Here is a 17141-nt window from a genome sequence, read left to right on the forward strand (position 1 = left end):
CTATTTTGACTATGCTAGAGAAGATAAAAGGACAACTCATGACTAGGCATTTCAATAAACAAAAAGAGTTGGCTGATCAGTTCCAAGGCTTAATCTGCCCCAAAATTAGGAAGAAGGTGCTGAAAAATGCAGATGCAGCTAATACATGTTATGCATTACCAGCTGGGCAGGGAATATTTCAAGTGCATGAAAGGGAATATCAGTACATAGTGGATATCAATGCTATGCATTGTGATTGCAGGAGGTGGGACTTGACAGGGATTCCATGTAATCATGCCATATCCTGTCTTAGGCATGAGAGGATAAATGCTGAAAGTATTCTCCCTAATTGCTACACTACAGATGCATTCAGTAAAGCCTATGGTTTCAACATTTGGCCCTGCAATGACAAGAGCAAATGGGAAAATATCAATGGTCCTGAGATTAAGCCACCTGTGTATGAGAAGAAGGCTGGCAGGCCCAAAAAGTCTAGGAGAAAGGCACCATATGAAGTAATTGGCAAAAATGGTCCAAAGCTGACAAAACATGGAGTGATGATGCACTGCAAGTATTGTGGAGAAGAAAATCACAACTCAGGGGGTTGTAAACTAAAGAAGCAGGGCATCAGTTCTGAGGAGGCAAAGAGGATGGTTGCCACAGCAAAAGAATCACTTGCAATGGAGATTCAACAAAATATCACTGAACAAGAACCAAATGTTATCAACCAGGTAAAATATCACTGAACATAACTCCTCTGTTGCACATGTTTTTTTTGCATGTCTTATGAACTACATGACCTATGGTATATATAGGATGTCATAGATGAACATATTGCTGCTTCTCAGACTTCATCTCAACTACTATCACAGCTAGGAAGCACTGTTTTTAGTCAGATGGCTGATCAGGTAATGTTGTTTTCAATCATTTCAATCTCACATTGCAAACTACTTGTCATTGCAAACTATTTATCATGTATATATGTTCTGAATTTTGCAGCCAAATCAAAGTTCTGTGCTATCTCAACAACTAGGCCCATTGCCAGATCCTGCCTTTATCATGTCTAACATTCCATCAGCAAGGCCAGCTCCTCTTACAACCAACACCAAATTAGGGAAGTCAGTGGCACTGAAGAAAAGAAAGACCACAACTGGAAACAAGAAGTCTGCAAGTGCCGCATCAAAAAAGAAGCCTGCACCTGGGATTGGAACAAATTAATGCCTATTAGTTAGCTGGGAATATATTTTGTTTAGTGACAATCTGACAAAAAATGGTGTTTTGGTTGTCAACACACTGTGATGTATATAATGGATTAAAAATATGCTATATCAGCTGCATGCTGTAGTGCAAGTGCATGGCTACTTGCTGATTGCCAGAATTATAGTTGCATTTTGTGATACTTAAGTGCTGAAAGTATCTGAAATGGATGTTCTGCCTTTTTACTGAATGTGTGCCTCATTTTGCCTTTGCAATATTGTGCCTCAAATATTCTATGAATTGAACAAGCATTCCTTCAAAATTTGTATAGACCCAACATTCACAAAGATGCAGATTAAAGAAACTGGCTATTTTATTCATCACACACCATGCATTTTTAGTGCATTTCACACATTACACATTTCAACCACTCCTAAAGAAAGCATACATATTTGTCACCGCAACAACCACACAGGCAGCTACTACACATCTCAATAAGGCAACAATATCCCTACCAATGTCTATCAACAAGTTCATCCTCCTAACAAGCACTTTAATCTGCTCAGCAATTTGCTCTGCATCATTTTCAACATATGGTTGTGCACCCTGTTGAACCATTGCATTTGTCTGAACACGCACAGCAGAACATGGACTCTGAATATGCACAGCACGAGATGCAAGATGCCCAGTATTAATCAAGTACTCCTCATATTGTTCCTCCCAGTACCAAAAGCGACATCCAATTCCATCTCGCTGCGCAAAAAATGTACAAAATTAACCTCAGCAAACCGATGCGAATTGAAAATTTTCCACCACAACACAGATTATAGAAGAGAAGAACTAACCTGATGGCAAGGGCAAGTGTAAAATATGCGCCCTTTATTCTCAGGCGTATTAGCCGCACGCCTAATGATTGTCTCACAATCGCAACAAGGGCACTTAATCAGAGGGAAACGCCCCTTTCCCTTCCGCCGATTCGTCGACGATGAACTCGAGCCCCCTTCCATGGCGCCAATCAAATTGAAGGGCTTCACTCTAGATACGCCAAATGGAACCAATTGGATGCCCCGCATCCGAGCTTGAAGAAGAGGGCGACGAACTGAAGATGGAGGCGACGAATCGAGCCTCCCTAGGGTTTCACGGCTTAGCTCGATGGGGAAAAAAAAGCGAAACAGTGGGGGATTTATCGTCTGAGGGCTGGCGAAAAAATAAGGGGCTTAATGCATAATGCACCACCCTGGCTGTCTCCTCCCCTCCACGTTGGCAAGCCATGTCAGCGAGCAGACCGAGTCAAATGGGTTTGGACAGGCAATGTACGGCTAAGCAAGTTTAGGGACCTGTAAATGCGATTTGAGAGTTTGGGGATCTAGATGACACACCCTTATAAGTTTGAGGACCGCTGGTTCACTTTACTCTATTTTGAAACTAAACACGGCGATTGAATCGGAGTAAAAAGTAGGACCGTCACGTCACGTCGGATGTTAGCGCACGGACGGTTGGGGAAGTGATGTACTGTAGGAGTATCTAGCTAGCTGGCATTCATTCTTGCATTCATGGTACAGGCATGATCACCGTCCCCTTTCTCTCTGTGCTACTGTTACTGTGGCTCTGCTGCGTGCAGCTGTCACGGTTTCATTTTTCGGGTGTCTCTGGGTTGGTTAACCCAATACACAAGGCAACGAACATGTTTACCGGCTTGGTTTCATGTGGGAAAAGAAAGCAACGGAATTGTAGCCATCTCAGCTCAGCTCTCAGGTGTACAATGGCCACTCGACCGCTTGCTTGCCTGCCGGTCTCTTTCGTTTGCTCCGTTGAACATGACGGGTACAAAAACTTTGGGATGCCACCAAAATATTCGTTCGTCCAGGACTCCACATAGGCACATCGTAGCCGCCTGGATATATTGCTCCGACCGACACTAGAGATGGTAATGGGACTCCGATTTCCCTGGGTGTGAATATATGTTGCATTGCTTATATAATTTGACACGTATATATTATTTTAAATAGGGACAAAGACCCCATAGGAATTTATTCCCCGTGCGGACTGGGATGGGAGCAAAATTTCCCCTTCGTATTTCACGAGGACGGGAACGGAAAAGTTTTGTTTTGCGGGGATGGGGGTGGGGGTGGGGGTGGGGAATTCACCATCCGACACAAACTTAGATTCTGTTTAAGAGTAGAGAAAAGAAAACGTTTGAAAAGATAGGTAAACGAGATAAGTTATTAGTGTATAATTAATATTTAATTAATTATTAATTAATTATTTTAAATTTAAAAATGAATTAATATTGTATTTTGAAACAGTTTTTATATACTACCTCCATCCCATATTACTTGTCGGTTTGAGTTGTTGTTTGTACTCCCTCCGTTTCAAAATATAAGCATTTTTAGCTATGAATCTAGACAACTGTGTATCCAGATTCATAGCTAAAAGTGGCTATATTTTAGGACGGAGGTAGTAATATTTAATCATTCGTCTTATTCAAATTTTTTTTGAAATTATTATTTATTTTGTCTATGACTTGTTTTATTATCAAATTTATTTTAAGTATGTCTTGTTTTTTTATATTTGCACTAATTTTTTAAATAAAACGAATGATCAAACGTTGGAAGAAAAAGTCAAAGCGACAAGTAATATGGGACGGAGATAGTAGAATTTATTTTTAAAAAAACATACCTTTAATTTGGGAAATGTGCGCGAAAGTATTCGTCCAAATGTTTGTGCTGCCAATCACAGCCTTACGCCTCCTTTGAAATTTGATATGACCAAACGGATTTCATTGAGATCAAAACCCATTCCTGTAAAATTCTTATGTTCCAAGAAACCCTTACAGCCCACAGGAAATGATCGGTTTGCAATTTTCAGGCTGACGTTACAACGCGCTTACTTCAATATAAACATACGGAAAGCTACTGAAAAGGAATGAAGTGCCATCCAAGAAGAAAGGCAGCAGAATGCTGGCCAGGAAGGCAACGGGGGATAAACTGGTAAGGATATTGGGGGTGGCTGCACAGAACAGGATTACGTAACAATACGCTATGCCCAAGACAAGTCAATACTACAACATCTGTGGCGAGTACAGAGGTACAAAAGTCAGGCACCGTAAGCCTTTCGATTAAAAACCAAACTGAAACACGCACGATTTTTTAACACCCCACGAAAAACAATCTGATAGCTAGCTCCTTTGGTGGTGGAACCTAAAGAGCTTTATCTTCCCAAAACATCCACATCATTATCTGTCATGACTATATAGTTTCGATACGTAAAAAGGCAGCGTTCACTCAGGGATATCCGCCATGTCTTCCTTTCATTTAAGCCCGGCCAAGATGCTTCAAGCCTGTTTTTAGGATATAAAAGGCAGGTGGTTAGTTGCCTACAAACATTTTAGGTAAGATATGATAACGCGCGGTTAAAGCGCTACTGTGGATGTTCTATAGCAGCAAATATGCCATTGTCGTACCTTGTTGGCAATGTTGTTGGAAAGCCAGTCAAGCCCCTCATACAACCCCTCACCAGAGGTAGCACATGTGCTCTGGATGTACCTATGAGAACATAAGACGAATAATTCAGATTGCATAGAAAGTTTAACTTTAAAACACTAATATTGGGTATTGTCAACACAGTTGGATAATGCACACTGAATGCTATTACTTGGTTCACAATTTGCTAATGCATGAATGGTTTTACTTGGTTTAGGACAAGGATTTAGTACTTAAGTAGAATACAGGAGCACCATTATGCGAGCAGCACATAGTATGCTGAAAGCATATAAATACACACTATTGCTGATCAATCTAAAAAGCCCTGTGTGAGCAGGCCATAAACTTTTAAGAGGAAAGGAAACCATACCAGTGCCGCTGGCGCAAGGAGTGCAGACCAAGCTTGTCGGTGATCTCAGCAGCGTTCATGGCATTAGGAAGATCTTGTTTGTTTGCAAACACCAGCAGCACAGCATCACGTAGCTCATCCTGTAGCCACAACATGCCAACATTAAAACTATAGCTTCTAGAACATCACATGATAAGCATGATAGCATGTATAAGTTGTTTCATCCATGTTGGGCTCTTTAGAAATTTCAAATAGCTTTGGAACCACATCTTATGCGTATATTACCAATGGCAGATCTTCCTGATGGCTAGAGGAAAAAAGGGAAAGAGGGAATCATGGGCAAAGAATCTTACAAATCACACGTATTTATGAATTATGATTCTCAACAACAGAATATAGCAAACCACATGCAATTTATGAATTGTTTCCCAACAAGAGTCTAAAGGTAGACTAATACTTTGAACTCTGATATTGATAGTACCTCATTCAGCATACGGTGGAGCTCATCCCTGGCCTCAACAACACGCTCTCTGTCATTGCTGTCCACAACAAAAATGAGGCCCTGGGTGTTCTGGAAATAGTGCCTCCACAGGGGCCTGATCTGTATTAATAAAACACACAGAAAATATCAGATCACAAGAACATGCCAAGACAAAATAGATGAGAGAATGAAGCTATAAACAATTGAAATGATAAATTGATATGTTTGACAAAGGAAGTTAACCAAATCTAAATTCTTTTTTTTTTCATAAAATTCAATAAAACAGATCCATCAGAGCTTAGTGTAAGGTAATATATACTGCAGTTTGCATGCGTGGTTTCTGATTATGCAAGCATGTTAATAACAGGTAATTGACAATGTTAAACTATATAATATGCACCAAAAAAATAATTCAGAAATAATAGCTGATCGAAGGCAATTTCTTACCTTGTCCTGACCACCAACATCCCAAACGGTGAAGCTAATGTTCTTGTACTCAACAGTTTCGACATTAAAACCTGCAGTTATAGACAGCAAGTTTGGATCAATGTAAATGCTAGCAGATTGTTTTTCCAGTGTTTTAACTTCCTAAAACCATATAATTCTACCATCCTACAACATTGGCTGAACTCTGAAAGAGAGTATTCAGGTTTTAAATCCAGTAAGATGAAACACATTGAAGGAGACATCTCAGTAATTTATTTAAGTCCACCTAGCATATAGGAGTAAACATTATACGTGAAGTGGAGTGTAAACACACTTGAGCCAAATAATCAATTTGAGATCAGCTAAAACTAATCCCATTGCTAAACAGTTCTTATCATTAAGCCAGCCCAAAAAATTATTGTCTGACTAAAAAGGACCTAATTCTGACCTTTGATCTATTGCTGAGCAACGCAAGCTGGAATGTTAATTATGCGCACACAGCCTAACTTAATGCGATGGGACAAATGGAGACCGTGCATCTACCATACCACTATAAGCTGAATTACTGAACACATCGTAACAATACGTGCACAGCATAGGATGTGGATTGGAAACGCACCGATGGTGGGGATAGTGGTGACGATCTCGCCGAGCTTGAGCTTGTAGAGGATGGTGGTTTTACCGGCCGCATCGAGACCGACCATGAGGATCCTCATCTCCTTCTTGGCGAAGAGGCGGCTGAACAGCTTCGTGAACGTGAGCCCCATCTCCGCTCCCGCTCTGAAAACGAAATGAAGACAAAAAAAGTCAGTCCCGTAGATCCACAGGGTCTCGATAGAAAAACGAGCGGAATCAAAGCAACCGCAGCTAGATCCGCGAGATCTGAAGCCCGCAGCCCGCAGATCTGCGAGCAAGGGCACGCAGAAAGCGCGGCATCGGATCGGATTCGCGGCCAACCGAAGCGATTCCCCGCGCCCACCCAGATTCCTCCCAACACCAAGCGTGGGAACGAAGCTAGATCGAGCGGAGCCGGTCAAACCGGGTCAAACTTCCCCCCGAATCAATTCAAATCCCCCCCCCCCCCCAAACCTATCGAATCTAGCGAGAAAACCTAACCAATCAAATCTCCTTCAGATCACCCCAACCCATACAAACCCACCCCCAAAAATCGCACAAAACAAGCACACACACACACACACCCAAATCTACCGATCAAATCAAAATCAAACCAAACCAGCTGCTGCCGAACCGATCGGATCGGAAGCAGACGCAGAATTCCACTCAAAACCAGCGAGATCGAACACGACCAGCGGGGGAATTTCGCGGGGGCGGTGGTTACCGAGATCGGCGACGGCGACGGCGACGGCGACGGCGATCTCCTCCTCTCCTTCTCTCCCCTGCTCTCCCCGCGGCGGCGTCCGGCTCCCTCCTCCTCGCGGGCGCGGATGGATCGCAGGTGGAGAGGAGAAATGGGCGGAGAGGGAGAGGAGATAGATGGGGAGAGAGAGGTCGTTGAAATCGCGCAAGGGAGGAGGTTATATAGGAGGGGGAGGGGGAGGGGCTGGGTCACCGGCAGGTGGGGCCCACGTGGGTTTGTGGTGAGGGCGTGGAGGGGCAGGTTGGAGGGCCCTGCTGGTAGGTGGGCCCCGGAAATGTGCGGTACGCGTCGGTGGTCACTAGGAATTTTGCGATTATATATACCCTCCCGGAGTGCAGGGTTCGACCTGTGGGTTTACTGATTTGTATGGGGTCACCGAAATTCTAAAATTTCAGAAATTTTAGAAATATTGTGGAAATTTTGGACGAATTTTTTTGAAAAAATTTGAATACAAATTTGAAAATTGCGGGCGAAATTTCTGAAAAATGAAAAAAAAACAGATAGCAACAAAATCCGTTCGGCAAGCATACAAGTTGCAACTACTGCATCACAAATTCACAAAATACAGCCAAACAAAACCCACTCACAGATGATAAAATGTAGGTTCAAAGTCTGAACAGCAGCACATCAACACATCAGGCGAACAATATAGTGAGAACAAACAAATGTGAAAAGAGGGATAATAACGAACCTTGGTCATGCCTGAGTCCGTGCCTACCTTAGTTTGCCATTCTTCTTTGCACTCTAAGCCTGACCTTAAAAATGGACCTTTGAGCTCCACCTCTTCTCTTGTTCCTTGCCTTTCTGGGATTACCTCGAGGGCAACCTCAATAAGGGATTCAAATGGGATGAGACTGTCAATTTTGTTGCTCTATGCGAGCTCCAGAGCCGCCCATATTGCTGCCACCTCCCGCTTCTATCACCGTAGCAGCTCAGCCTCCTCCTCCTTTCGTGCTACAACGATAAGGTAGAGATGACGCATAACTAGGATGATGACAACTAGGTAACGTGGCATAAAGATGATGATGGTGAAGCTTCGAGGACAGCTGATGAGGTTACCGGTAGTGCACCGAGACATGGCGAAGGGGACATAAAAGAGTGGCTCTTCATGTAGCTCGGTGAGACTGAGATAGAGGCATGAAAGAAAACTGCAGTATATAACTCTATTTTATAATGCATGCTAAGCTATGGTATTTTTGTTCCCAACAATAATTTACATAAGGTAAGATTCGGGATCATGCACTATTTTACCACATAAAATTTATATATAGTATTAAATGGATTTCAATTATCAACTTATACTACGGGTAGTTATGAAAACAATTCAAATAACATAATTGCCCTTCATTTACGATGCATTGAAACATACAAACCATTTATCCATGAGAACAGTAGTAGCATTTATTTAGTTTCTTTATATATCTATTTAGTTTTTTTTTGACGCGTAGCATTCGTTCATTAAGGGAAATAGAAAAACAAACAGTTGCAAGAAGTTCTAACAGGAACTACATTTATAATAAGTGAGAGACTATTCAAATAAGAGATTTAATATTTCAAAAATGTACTCCATCCATTCCTAAATATAAGGCACAACTACTCTCAACCCAAAGACCAAGAAATAATTATTATCACCTTATAGATTGGGTTATCCTAATAAATAGAATGCATGCACCCAATAAAATTAGATTGGGCTATCCTAATAAATAGAATGCACGCGCCCAATAAAATTAGAGATCTTGATGGTGTAGGATTTAAATAATACTTCCTTCGTTTCACAATGTAAGTCATTCTAGCATTTTTCACGTTCATATTGATATTAATGAATCTAGATACATCAATATGAATGTGGGAAATGCTAGAATGACTTACATTGTAAAACGGAGGAAGTAATATTCCAGTGAAAAGAGTGCTAGTTAATAACATGCATGCATGTCTGCCTTATATTATGAAATAACTTTAAATAAAAGAACGTTGTGCCTTGTATTATTGAATGGAGTATTGAAGTTCTACGGTGACATGGAATTAAGGAAGAGACTATTCAATTATTGTTTTTCATATCCCAAACAGTTTTTTTCTCTATCATGATTTTGAACAGTGCCAAGATTTTTTTTAATTTCAAACAAAAACAAGCTGGAGTACTAGTAAAATAAATAAAATGGCCCAATGACCAAGTGACATGCCCCATTTCCACCCCTCCTATTTCCTCTCTTTCACGCATCTCGACTCCATCTCACTCTCCCCCCTCCCTCCTCTCTCGCTCGCTGCGATCTGCACTGCTACTCCGGTAGGTCTCCTCCCCCCCCCCCTTCCTCGCGCGGCCGCGGCCACCGCCGGCGAGAAGCCCGCCGCGGCGGCGCTGACCCCCTCCGCCTCTTCCCGCGCGCGGCCCCGCCAGCCGGCCACCGTCTCGGGTCAAATCGAATCGAATCGAATCCAAAGGTATTCTCTTCGCTCTTCTCCTCCGCGGGCCGCTTGGATTGATGGCTCGGGGTCGCGTAGGTAGGGGAATCTGTTCGCGGGTTGGATTGGGTTGGGTTGGATTTTCTTCTCCTTCCCAATTAGCCCCCCGTCCAGTTTGTTCTAGATTTCTGTGATGCGTCTGGTACTGATGGATGTTAGTTTTTGCAGAGGAAAATCTGGGGTTCAGTTGAACCCTAATGCCCCCAGGTTAGGTCAGCCTCGCTGGGTATCGCGGCTGCTGAGGTTACTTGGAGAGGGGTAGGGTGGAATCCTCGGGGGCTGATTTGGTGTAATTGAGAGCGCCGATTCATGATTCAGGCAATGGCTTCGCATGCTGGAGGTAGTGGCGGCGGCGGCGGTGGAAGTGGCCGGGATGCTGGCTCGGCGCAGCGCGGGCCGATGCAGGGGTTGGCGAGGCAAGGGTCGCTGTATGGGCTTACACTCAATGAGGTTCAGAGCCAGTTGGGGGAGCCGTTGCTTAGTATGAACCTTGATGAGCTGCTTAAAAGCGTGTTTCCTGATGGCGCGGACCTTGACGGTGGCGGTGGCGGTGGCGGCATCGCGGGCCAGTCTCAGCCGGCCCTGGGGCTGCAGCGCCAGGGGAGCATCACGATGCCTCCGGAGCTGAGCAAGAAGACGGTGGATGAGGTGTGGAAGGGCATCCAGGATGTGCCGAAGAGGGGTGCTGAGGAGGGTGGCCGGTGGAGGCGGGAGAGGCAGCCGACCCTGGGGGAGATGACGCTTGAGGATTTCCTGGTCAAAGCTGGGGTTGTCACGGATCCGAACGATTTGCCAGGAAACATGGATGTGGTAGGGGGCGCTGCTGCGGCTGCAGCTGGTACGTCTGATTTGAATGCCGGAGCACAGTGGCTACAGCAGTATCACCAGCAGGCTTTGGAGCCCCAGCATCCAAGCATAGGTGCTCCTTACATGGCAACTCACCTGGCACCTCAGCCATTAGCTGTTGCTACAGGTGCTGTTTTGGATCCAATTTACTCCGATGGCCAGATCACTTCGCCAATGCTCGGGGCTCTTTCTGATCCTCAGACACCTGGGCGCAAACGCTGTGCCACAGGGGAGATTGCAGATAAGCTAGTAGAAAGAAGGCAGAAGAGGATGATAAAAAACAGGGAATCAGCTGCCAGGTCAAGAGCGAGGAAGCAGGTATGATTAATCCTTCCTACTTAGAATTTTCTATATATTGTATGCTCTTACTTTGCTTATTATAATTTACTGCTTTCAAACATAAAGGCCTCATGGATTCTTTTTTTTTAATCTCTGGATGTATTAAGTTGGCATTTCTCTTACTCATACAGTATTTAGTCTAATATATCAATATATATGTTATATCTTTCCAAAGCTGTAAGAACATACCAGTTGCAGTAGCATTGGAATGCCATTTTCCCCTTCTTTTATGGATCATGTATATTTATTTCACCGCTGTGTGCATTCTAACTGGCAGGCTTACACTAATGAGCTTGAAAACAAAGTTCTTCGTCTAGAAGAGGAGAATGAGAGGCTAAAGAAGCAGAAGGTACTTTCTCTGCTGTTACCATTGTACTGTTTCTATTTTGTCATTCCTTTAGACAAATGATATTCCACTAAGGACTACTCCCTGTGTTATTATGTTGATATGGCTTTGAAATACTGTTGTTGCACAGTCGACAATTCCTGTTTTATTTTAGCTAGTTATTTTTTTCTCTCGCTATCCACTTGCCACAGTTGTTACACCAACAGGTCCAAAGTGGTAACAGATAACTAGATAAGTGCTATATACTTTTGTAATTGTGTTAGTAATTTCTATTTGATCTGTTTACTTAAGGATTATGCTATGTTCTCCTTATAAATGGCAAATGTACCAGATGTAGTTACTACTATATTTGAACTATGAAACAATCAAATGAGGCTTTGATTTTGACTTGCTATATATGCAAGTGCCTTTGACTTTCTAAGGAGACCTATATGAAGTTCTTGAGGATTTTAATCAACTTATCATGCTACATTATACTCCTATATATCAGCATTAAATATGTGAAACACTAGTATTGTCATCACCAATTTTGCGCATCATTGCAATCTTTTAAAGTGTAAATTTTAAATGTTGCAATGTTGCATACATTAAATCACTGAACACTTAGGTGGGCCTCCTTTTTTTGGTTGCCTTTTATTTATCAATCATGGTAATGATTTATCAACCAAACATGCCTTTTCTAAGATTTTTGCATATGAAACTACTCTGTATATCTGTAGAGCTTTACGGGTTATACATGTGCTGCAATTCCATAGTAATTCACCAAGATGCTTGATTCCCATGCCCTTAACTTTGGGCCTTTTCCCCTTGAACAGAGACTTGATGCTGAACAAAGTCACAAACATCTCTCTGTACTATTAGCATAATAGAATTGATGGCCCGTTGATATTTGACAAACGGTTTTATGACATTCCATTATAGTATTTCTTACAGTTTAGAAACGAAGTGAATCATGCTGCCCTTGTTCTTGAGATTGGGTAAGCAAGACCGGCAATGCCATTTAGCTTATAGCATCTTGTTACTGTTCATTCATGTTGATGTCCCTTATGAGATGATTTTGTCCCCCGCTGTTTCCAGGAGTTGGATGAGATACTGAACTCCGCGCCTCCCCCGGAACCCAAGTATCAACTCAGGCGAACAAGCTCGGCCGCCTTCTGATGGTGACGATGTCCATAGTAAATTTTGTAGATTATATGGGGTCTGCCCACATATTTCGCATCCTTTGGCGGTAGGAACAATCGATATAGCTTGAGATTCCATCTTCCCCCTCCAGCCGGTGGTGGTTTAGAGCTTGTAAACACCAGCACCAGCAGAGCCCTAGCCATGTCGCCCCAGCTGCTGATCTCTTCGGAGGCTTTGTCACTTGTCAGTATGTAAATTCTCCAAGGCACGTGTCGCTGTTAAGTTCTCAGAGCTCCTTGGTTATACATGATTGGGCCCTTTGCCTGTTTCTTGTGGTTGGTTGATACTTAGTACTTGGTTGTGATCAGTGTACTGTGGAGACTTTTGTTATGGCCTGATCAACATCAGTTCCCCTGTTTCGGCTAAGATAACGATGGGTGATAAGTTGACGGCTCACCCATGCAACACATATCGTATGCCTGTCTGGGGGAGCAGAGTTTTAGATTGTGAGAAGTAGCTGATGGGAATCTAGAGCTTTTTGGGTTTAATTTATTTTCTGAATTTTGTAACTACAGTTTCTTAGAATGGAAGTTGGATTGATCGAGAAAGCTGGAGACTTTATGAATAGCTGTAGTTGTTAGAAGCTCCTCCAAACAAACTCTCGCGTGGTAGTCTGTTTCTCGTAATCTGGATGGAAAGTTAGAATGTTTGAGAGTGTTGGAGATTCCAGAAATAGCTGCAGCAGACAGAAGCTCCTCCGATCATTGGAGCTCCAAATCTCGTGGTTTGTGTCGAATTTCGAATGAATTTCACGAGATAATTCCGTGTTTCTGGGGCTCGCATCTCATCATTTCCCCGTGCTTTCCTGCACGTGCAATCATTCGGACAGTTTGGCCCGGAATCATGCATCCATCCATGCGTCATGACTCATGAGTCCTATAGACTACTCGTGCTAGTACAAGGAGGAAGGAGAGCCGAAAGCAGCAGCAGGCTAGGCTGGGTTAGGCTGCTCTGCTTCGCGTCGCATGTGCCGTGCATGGCTCAGGGCACGCTCTGAATCTGATCTGACGAACGGAATGCAATTAGCCATGGCATGGCAAGCGCATGCAGGCTGGCTGTCAAATGGACTAATCCAACTCGCAGCCTCTCACCACATGCCCATCATCACGCCCATCCACTCCTAATCACCTCCACTTCATTACTCACATGGAAGCCGTGTGAGCTTAATTAAGCTCATATAAGCTGAACACTTCACTGCAACAGCCTACATTCATACTGTCCAGCAAAGTGAGCCGCAAGCAGGTCACCAAAGCCATGAGATCTGCCACCATTTGTGTCCTCTGCATTTGCATTCTCATGATCCTGCAATGCTTTGCCAGCATCAGTGCAGTGGATCTTGGCGATGCTGCAGCTTCAGCGTCAGGGGGAGAAGGCCTGATCCGGCCGAGGAAGCTGCTGCAGAATGCGCCGGCGGCGAGGTCACCGCCGTCGCGCTCCGCCGCCGCCGTGGAGGTCGAGGTCAATGCGAGCCTGGGGAAGCAGAAGCCGTCGAGCAAGTCGAATCCCAGGCAGAATTAGAAGCTAAGCTACTATCAGTAGACGACACACGCTCACATGGAGCTCTTCCGAGATGTGGCTGTAGAAATGTACATAGGAATTTTGATGTGGAATTTTAGTTTCTTCCTCGTTTTCCCTTTGCAAGTAGAGTGTTCACCATCAACATCATCAACAGTTCATCACCAGTGATAGTGTAGTTGCTTACAAAATCAGAGGATCTGAATAGGCGAGTTCCCTTCTTTTATGTTGCTGTCTTGATTGCTTCTGCCTCCTTTGGACACCCTTGAATTTTGATGATAGCTTCTAGTTCCTGATGATTAGTTTGGTTTTGCTCATTGTTCCTGTAATTTGGCTTCCGTGTAGATCCTGCCATTTTTTCCATCTTGCCACTTGTTTCCATCTAGATCCAGTAACTTTGTAACATTGTCTGAATAACAAATCATGAGTGCAATATATGGGGTTGGAGGAAATATTTCAAGGTCCTCTGCACTCAACAACTGCCTGTGTTCCTTGAGCACAGGGTTCTTGAAAACAGCTGTTCAAATATCTGATGGAAGAAGCAGGTGAGAGGAACCCATTATTGCAATCAACACAACAATTCCTGGTTCACATTTCACAATCGACTGTTTGATGAAATCCTGAATTCGACCAATCCAAATGGAGCAAAAGGTAAATACTAACATCAACTGAATTAGAATGGGAACGAAGGGTAAGTTGATCCCTATGTGAAGATACATCTACACTACTTTCTAAAATGTTAATCAACGACACATGTTGCTCCTTGTCCATCATGCTGCATGGCTCGCAAACAAATTTTCACCATGGCCTCCGCCCACCGATACGCCTGGCAAGTTGCATGTCCTTTTGCACTGCAGAACAAACGTTTATTTGTTAAACCACACAATGACAACGCTGATAAGCTTTACAGGGAATAGCAAGCAGCATATTTCACACCTCAAAACTCACAAACCAACTAATTCTCCCTATGTTTAATCAATAATCATGATAAATTTAAGAGTATGAAAACTAGATATGACATTAAATATAAACACATGTATTAAGAATCATCCTGCAATTAGAATGTTATTCCTATAAAAAAATAGAATGCTTTTGAAGTGGATGCGTATATGATATCATGTAGGCTGTGGCATATATGATATCCATTTAGCATAATAATATAAAGGGAGAAAAAGAAAGAGAAAAGTTCATTCAGAATGACAACTTACTGATGGTAACACGCTTAGCATGGATGGCGCAGAGATTTGACACTTCAAATATGTCCACTAAGTGGTATTCTGCTGCCTGCAGGAGAGGGAAAACCACTGGAAATTTGCAGGACAGCAAGTAAATAACATAATTTATTTTGTGAGAATTAAGTCAGCTCTTTGTTCCTTTTCCTGGTTATGCAGAAACAGACATGGCTGGAAAGAAGGAACTGAAATTGGTATACTCTATGATAGCAATCTTGAACAGACACAACAAAATAGGGAGGTTGCATATTTGTAGTATATAGGTGTTCTACTGAAAAAGGATAATAATTTAGCAATCTGACTCATAAATCAACACACAGAGATATTCATTTTATTGATCATGGAAGATTTGTACATTTTTCAGTTACACTCTTGAGCCGTGACTTGAGTCTTGAAGCAGAATGGAATTTAAACAGTATAATTCAGTCTGACCCTTCCCTAACTAAGCCATCAGTTGTAAACTTATAATAAACAGGTTTGACCACTGACCTCTTGCAATGCAAGGAGAGCTTCAAGGGTCCACCGTGACACATCCTTTGAATAGAAATCAGTGATCTCCCTGACCTGCAAATTTTATCGGCACAAAAAGCTTCCATCACACAAGTTTGCACTACGAAATATTTGATATAGAGAGAAGGCAGGTTCAGGATGTACCCACCAGCCGAGAAAATGGTGCAAACGGGATCAGCAGTTCGGTGGTTTTCTGAAATTTCCTGATCTCCCGCAGTGCCACTGTGCCTGGACGGAAGCGGTGTGGCTTCCTCTGCTTCGTTTGCTGCCTAGGCGTCCCTGCTTCACACACATGTTAAAGTTATTTAATCACAGGAGAACAAAAGGAGAGCAATTCCAAAGCCAAGACTTCCATATGGATACCTATCATCTAGGTAGAACAGACGCTATTTGAACCATGACACTAAAGAAAGTTTACTAAATCAGTTCCCACGATGCAAAGACTAATAATGGATGAGCATAAAAATCACCTATCAACATCGTGTCTAAAAACCACACATTTCTTGGCTAGCAATGCTTAATACCATGTTTTATGGTCATAATGTTTCAGATAACCCCTCCATGGACCAAACTGGATTTGCTATTATTTCAGAATGAAAACAAGAAAAGCTTTGACTGATGAGCAATTGAAGATCTTTCTGCAACTACTGTTCTTATAATATATTCAGAAAACAACGATGAGGAAAGTACAGCACACGGTAAAACAGAGCAAGAAAAGGGACACATTGAGCCCCTCAGGTCCCCCGGAATCCAAGAGACAGAAAGGAAAAGCTCCAACGAGCCCATGAATAACCCTAGAAACCCCCCCAAGAGAACGCACCTGAAGCCGATGTTCCAGCCGCGCTCCTCTGCATTCCATCAAACAGGTGGTGAGCAAGCCATCCATCCAGCCAAGATACAAAACAAAAACATATCCCCCCACAAAATCAAAAAATCACCAAACGAAAGACCCGCTCCCGCACGCACCGTGGTCGCCGAGGTACCCGTGCCGCCTGCAAAGGGGACAAGCAAGAGGCGGGAAGGGGGGGGGGGGGGCATAAGCTTCACCATCCACCGCCATTGAAAGAAAAAGGAAAAAAAAAAAGAAACGCAGAGGGGGAGAGAGCGCGCGCTCACCACCAGCGCGCTGCGCCTTCGACGGCCGAGGGGAGCGTTCGAACTGGAGCTTCTTCTTGGGCTCCGCCTTCGACTTCCTCACCGCCGGGTGCTTCGTGCGAGCCATCTCGGCGTCGGCGGCGGCGGCGGCGGCGGCGGCGACGTGGCGGTGGGTTTTCAAACTGAAGCGGCGTGGAGGCAAACGGGAGAGGGTTTCTTTTGGTTTTGGGTTGGGGATCCCTTTTTGCGGTTAGGCCCTTGGTTTTGTTGTTATTTATGGGTCAGTCTGTGTCAGTTGCGTTTTTCACATCCCACAAGGCCACAACG

At 43.5% G+C, this 17141-nt stretch overlaps 4 protein-coding genes across 9 annotated transcripts; 1 reads left to right on the forward strand and 3 right to left on the reverse strand.

The window, feature by feature from the left end:
• Window positions 1–1528: 1528 nt before the first annotated feature.
• Window positions 1529–2327, reverse strand: LOC107277267 (uncharacterized). Its single transcript, XM_015783245.3, has 2 exons — window positions 2019–2327; window positions 1529–1926 (listed from the first exon to the last, which is right to left on the reverse strand). Exons 1-2 carry the CDS (start codon window positions 2244–2246, stop codon window positions 1597–1599), a joined length of 558 nt encoding a protein of 185 aa, XP_015638731.1. The 5' UTR covers window positions 2247–2327; the 3' UTR covers window positions 1529–1596.
• Window positions 2328–3957: 1630 nt separating this feature from the next.
• On the reverse strand, window positions 3958–7422 carry LOC4339157 (ADP-ribosylation factor 2-like). The gene is made up of 7 exons (NM_001402578.1): window positions 7251–7422; window positions 6531–6691; window positions 5933–6003; window positions 5486–5605; window positions 5026–5144; window positions 4637–4718; window positions 3958–4513 (listed from the first exon to the last, which is right to left on the reverse strand). The coding sequence occupies exons 2-7, from the start codon at window positions 6676–6678 to the stop codon at window positions 4508–4510; spliced, it is 546 nt and encodes a 181-aa protein (NP_001389507.1). The 5' UTR covers window positions 6679–6691; window positions 7251–7422; the 3' UTR covers window positions 3958–4507.
• A 2041-nt stretch (window positions 7423–9463) lies between these two features.
• On the forward strand, window positions 9464–12731 carry LOC4339158 (ABSCISIC ACID-INSENSITIVE 5-like protein 2). Of its 3 annotated transcripts, none has more exons than XM_015783249.3 (5): window positions 9485–9728; window positions 9918–10913; window positions 11212–11283; window positions 12202–12257; window positions 12358–12731. In XM_015783249.3, the coding sequence occupies exons 2-5, from the start codon at window positions 10059–10061 to the stop codon at window positions 12374–12376; spliced, it is 1002 nt and encodes a 333-aa protein (XP_015638735.1). In that variant the 5' UTR covers window positions 9485–9728; window positions 9918–10058; the 3' UTR covers window positions 12377–12731. The 3 variants fall into 3 exon arrangements, 2 of the variants coding, with proteins under 2 accessions (XP_015638733.1, XP_015638735.1); XR_010741568.1 differs by having other exon boundaries at window positions 9489–9728; window positions 12096–12257; XM_015783247.3 differs by lacking the exon at window positions 12202–12257 and having other exon boundaries at window positions 9464–9728.
• A 1781-nt stretch (window positions 12732–14512) lies between these two features.
• Window positions 14513–17062, reverse strand: LOC4339159 (histone H3-1). Of its 4 annotated transcripts, none has more exons than NM_001420626.1 (7): window positions 16836–17008; window positions 16686–16711; window positions 16540–16567; window positions 15868–15998; window positions 15699–15773; window positions 15186–15261; window positions 14513–14828 (listed from the first exon to the last, which is right to left on the reverse strand). In NM_001420626.1, the coding sequence occupies exons 1-7, from the start codon at window positions 16939–16941 to the stop codon at window positions 14776–14778; spliced, it is 495 nt and encodes a 164-aa protein (NP_001407555.1). In that variant the 5' UTR covers window positions 16942–17008; the 3' UTR covers window positions 14513–14775. The 4 variants fall into 4 exon arrangements, 2 of the variants coding, with proteins under 2 accessions (NP_001407555.1, NP_001407556.1); NM_001420627.1 differs by having other exon boundaries at window positions 15868–16001; XR_010741212.1 differs by having other exon boundaries at window positions 14524–14828; window positions 15186–15281; window positions 16836–17062.
• Between the last annotated feature and the right edge of the window lie 79 nt (window positions 17063–17141).

This window comes from Oryza sativa, chromosome 5 (assembly GCF_034140825.1).
Source record: "Oryza sativa Japonica Group chromosome 5, ASM3414082v1".
NCBI lineage: Eukaryota > Viridiplantae > Streptophyta > Magnoliopsida > Poales > Poaceae > Oryza > Oryza sativa.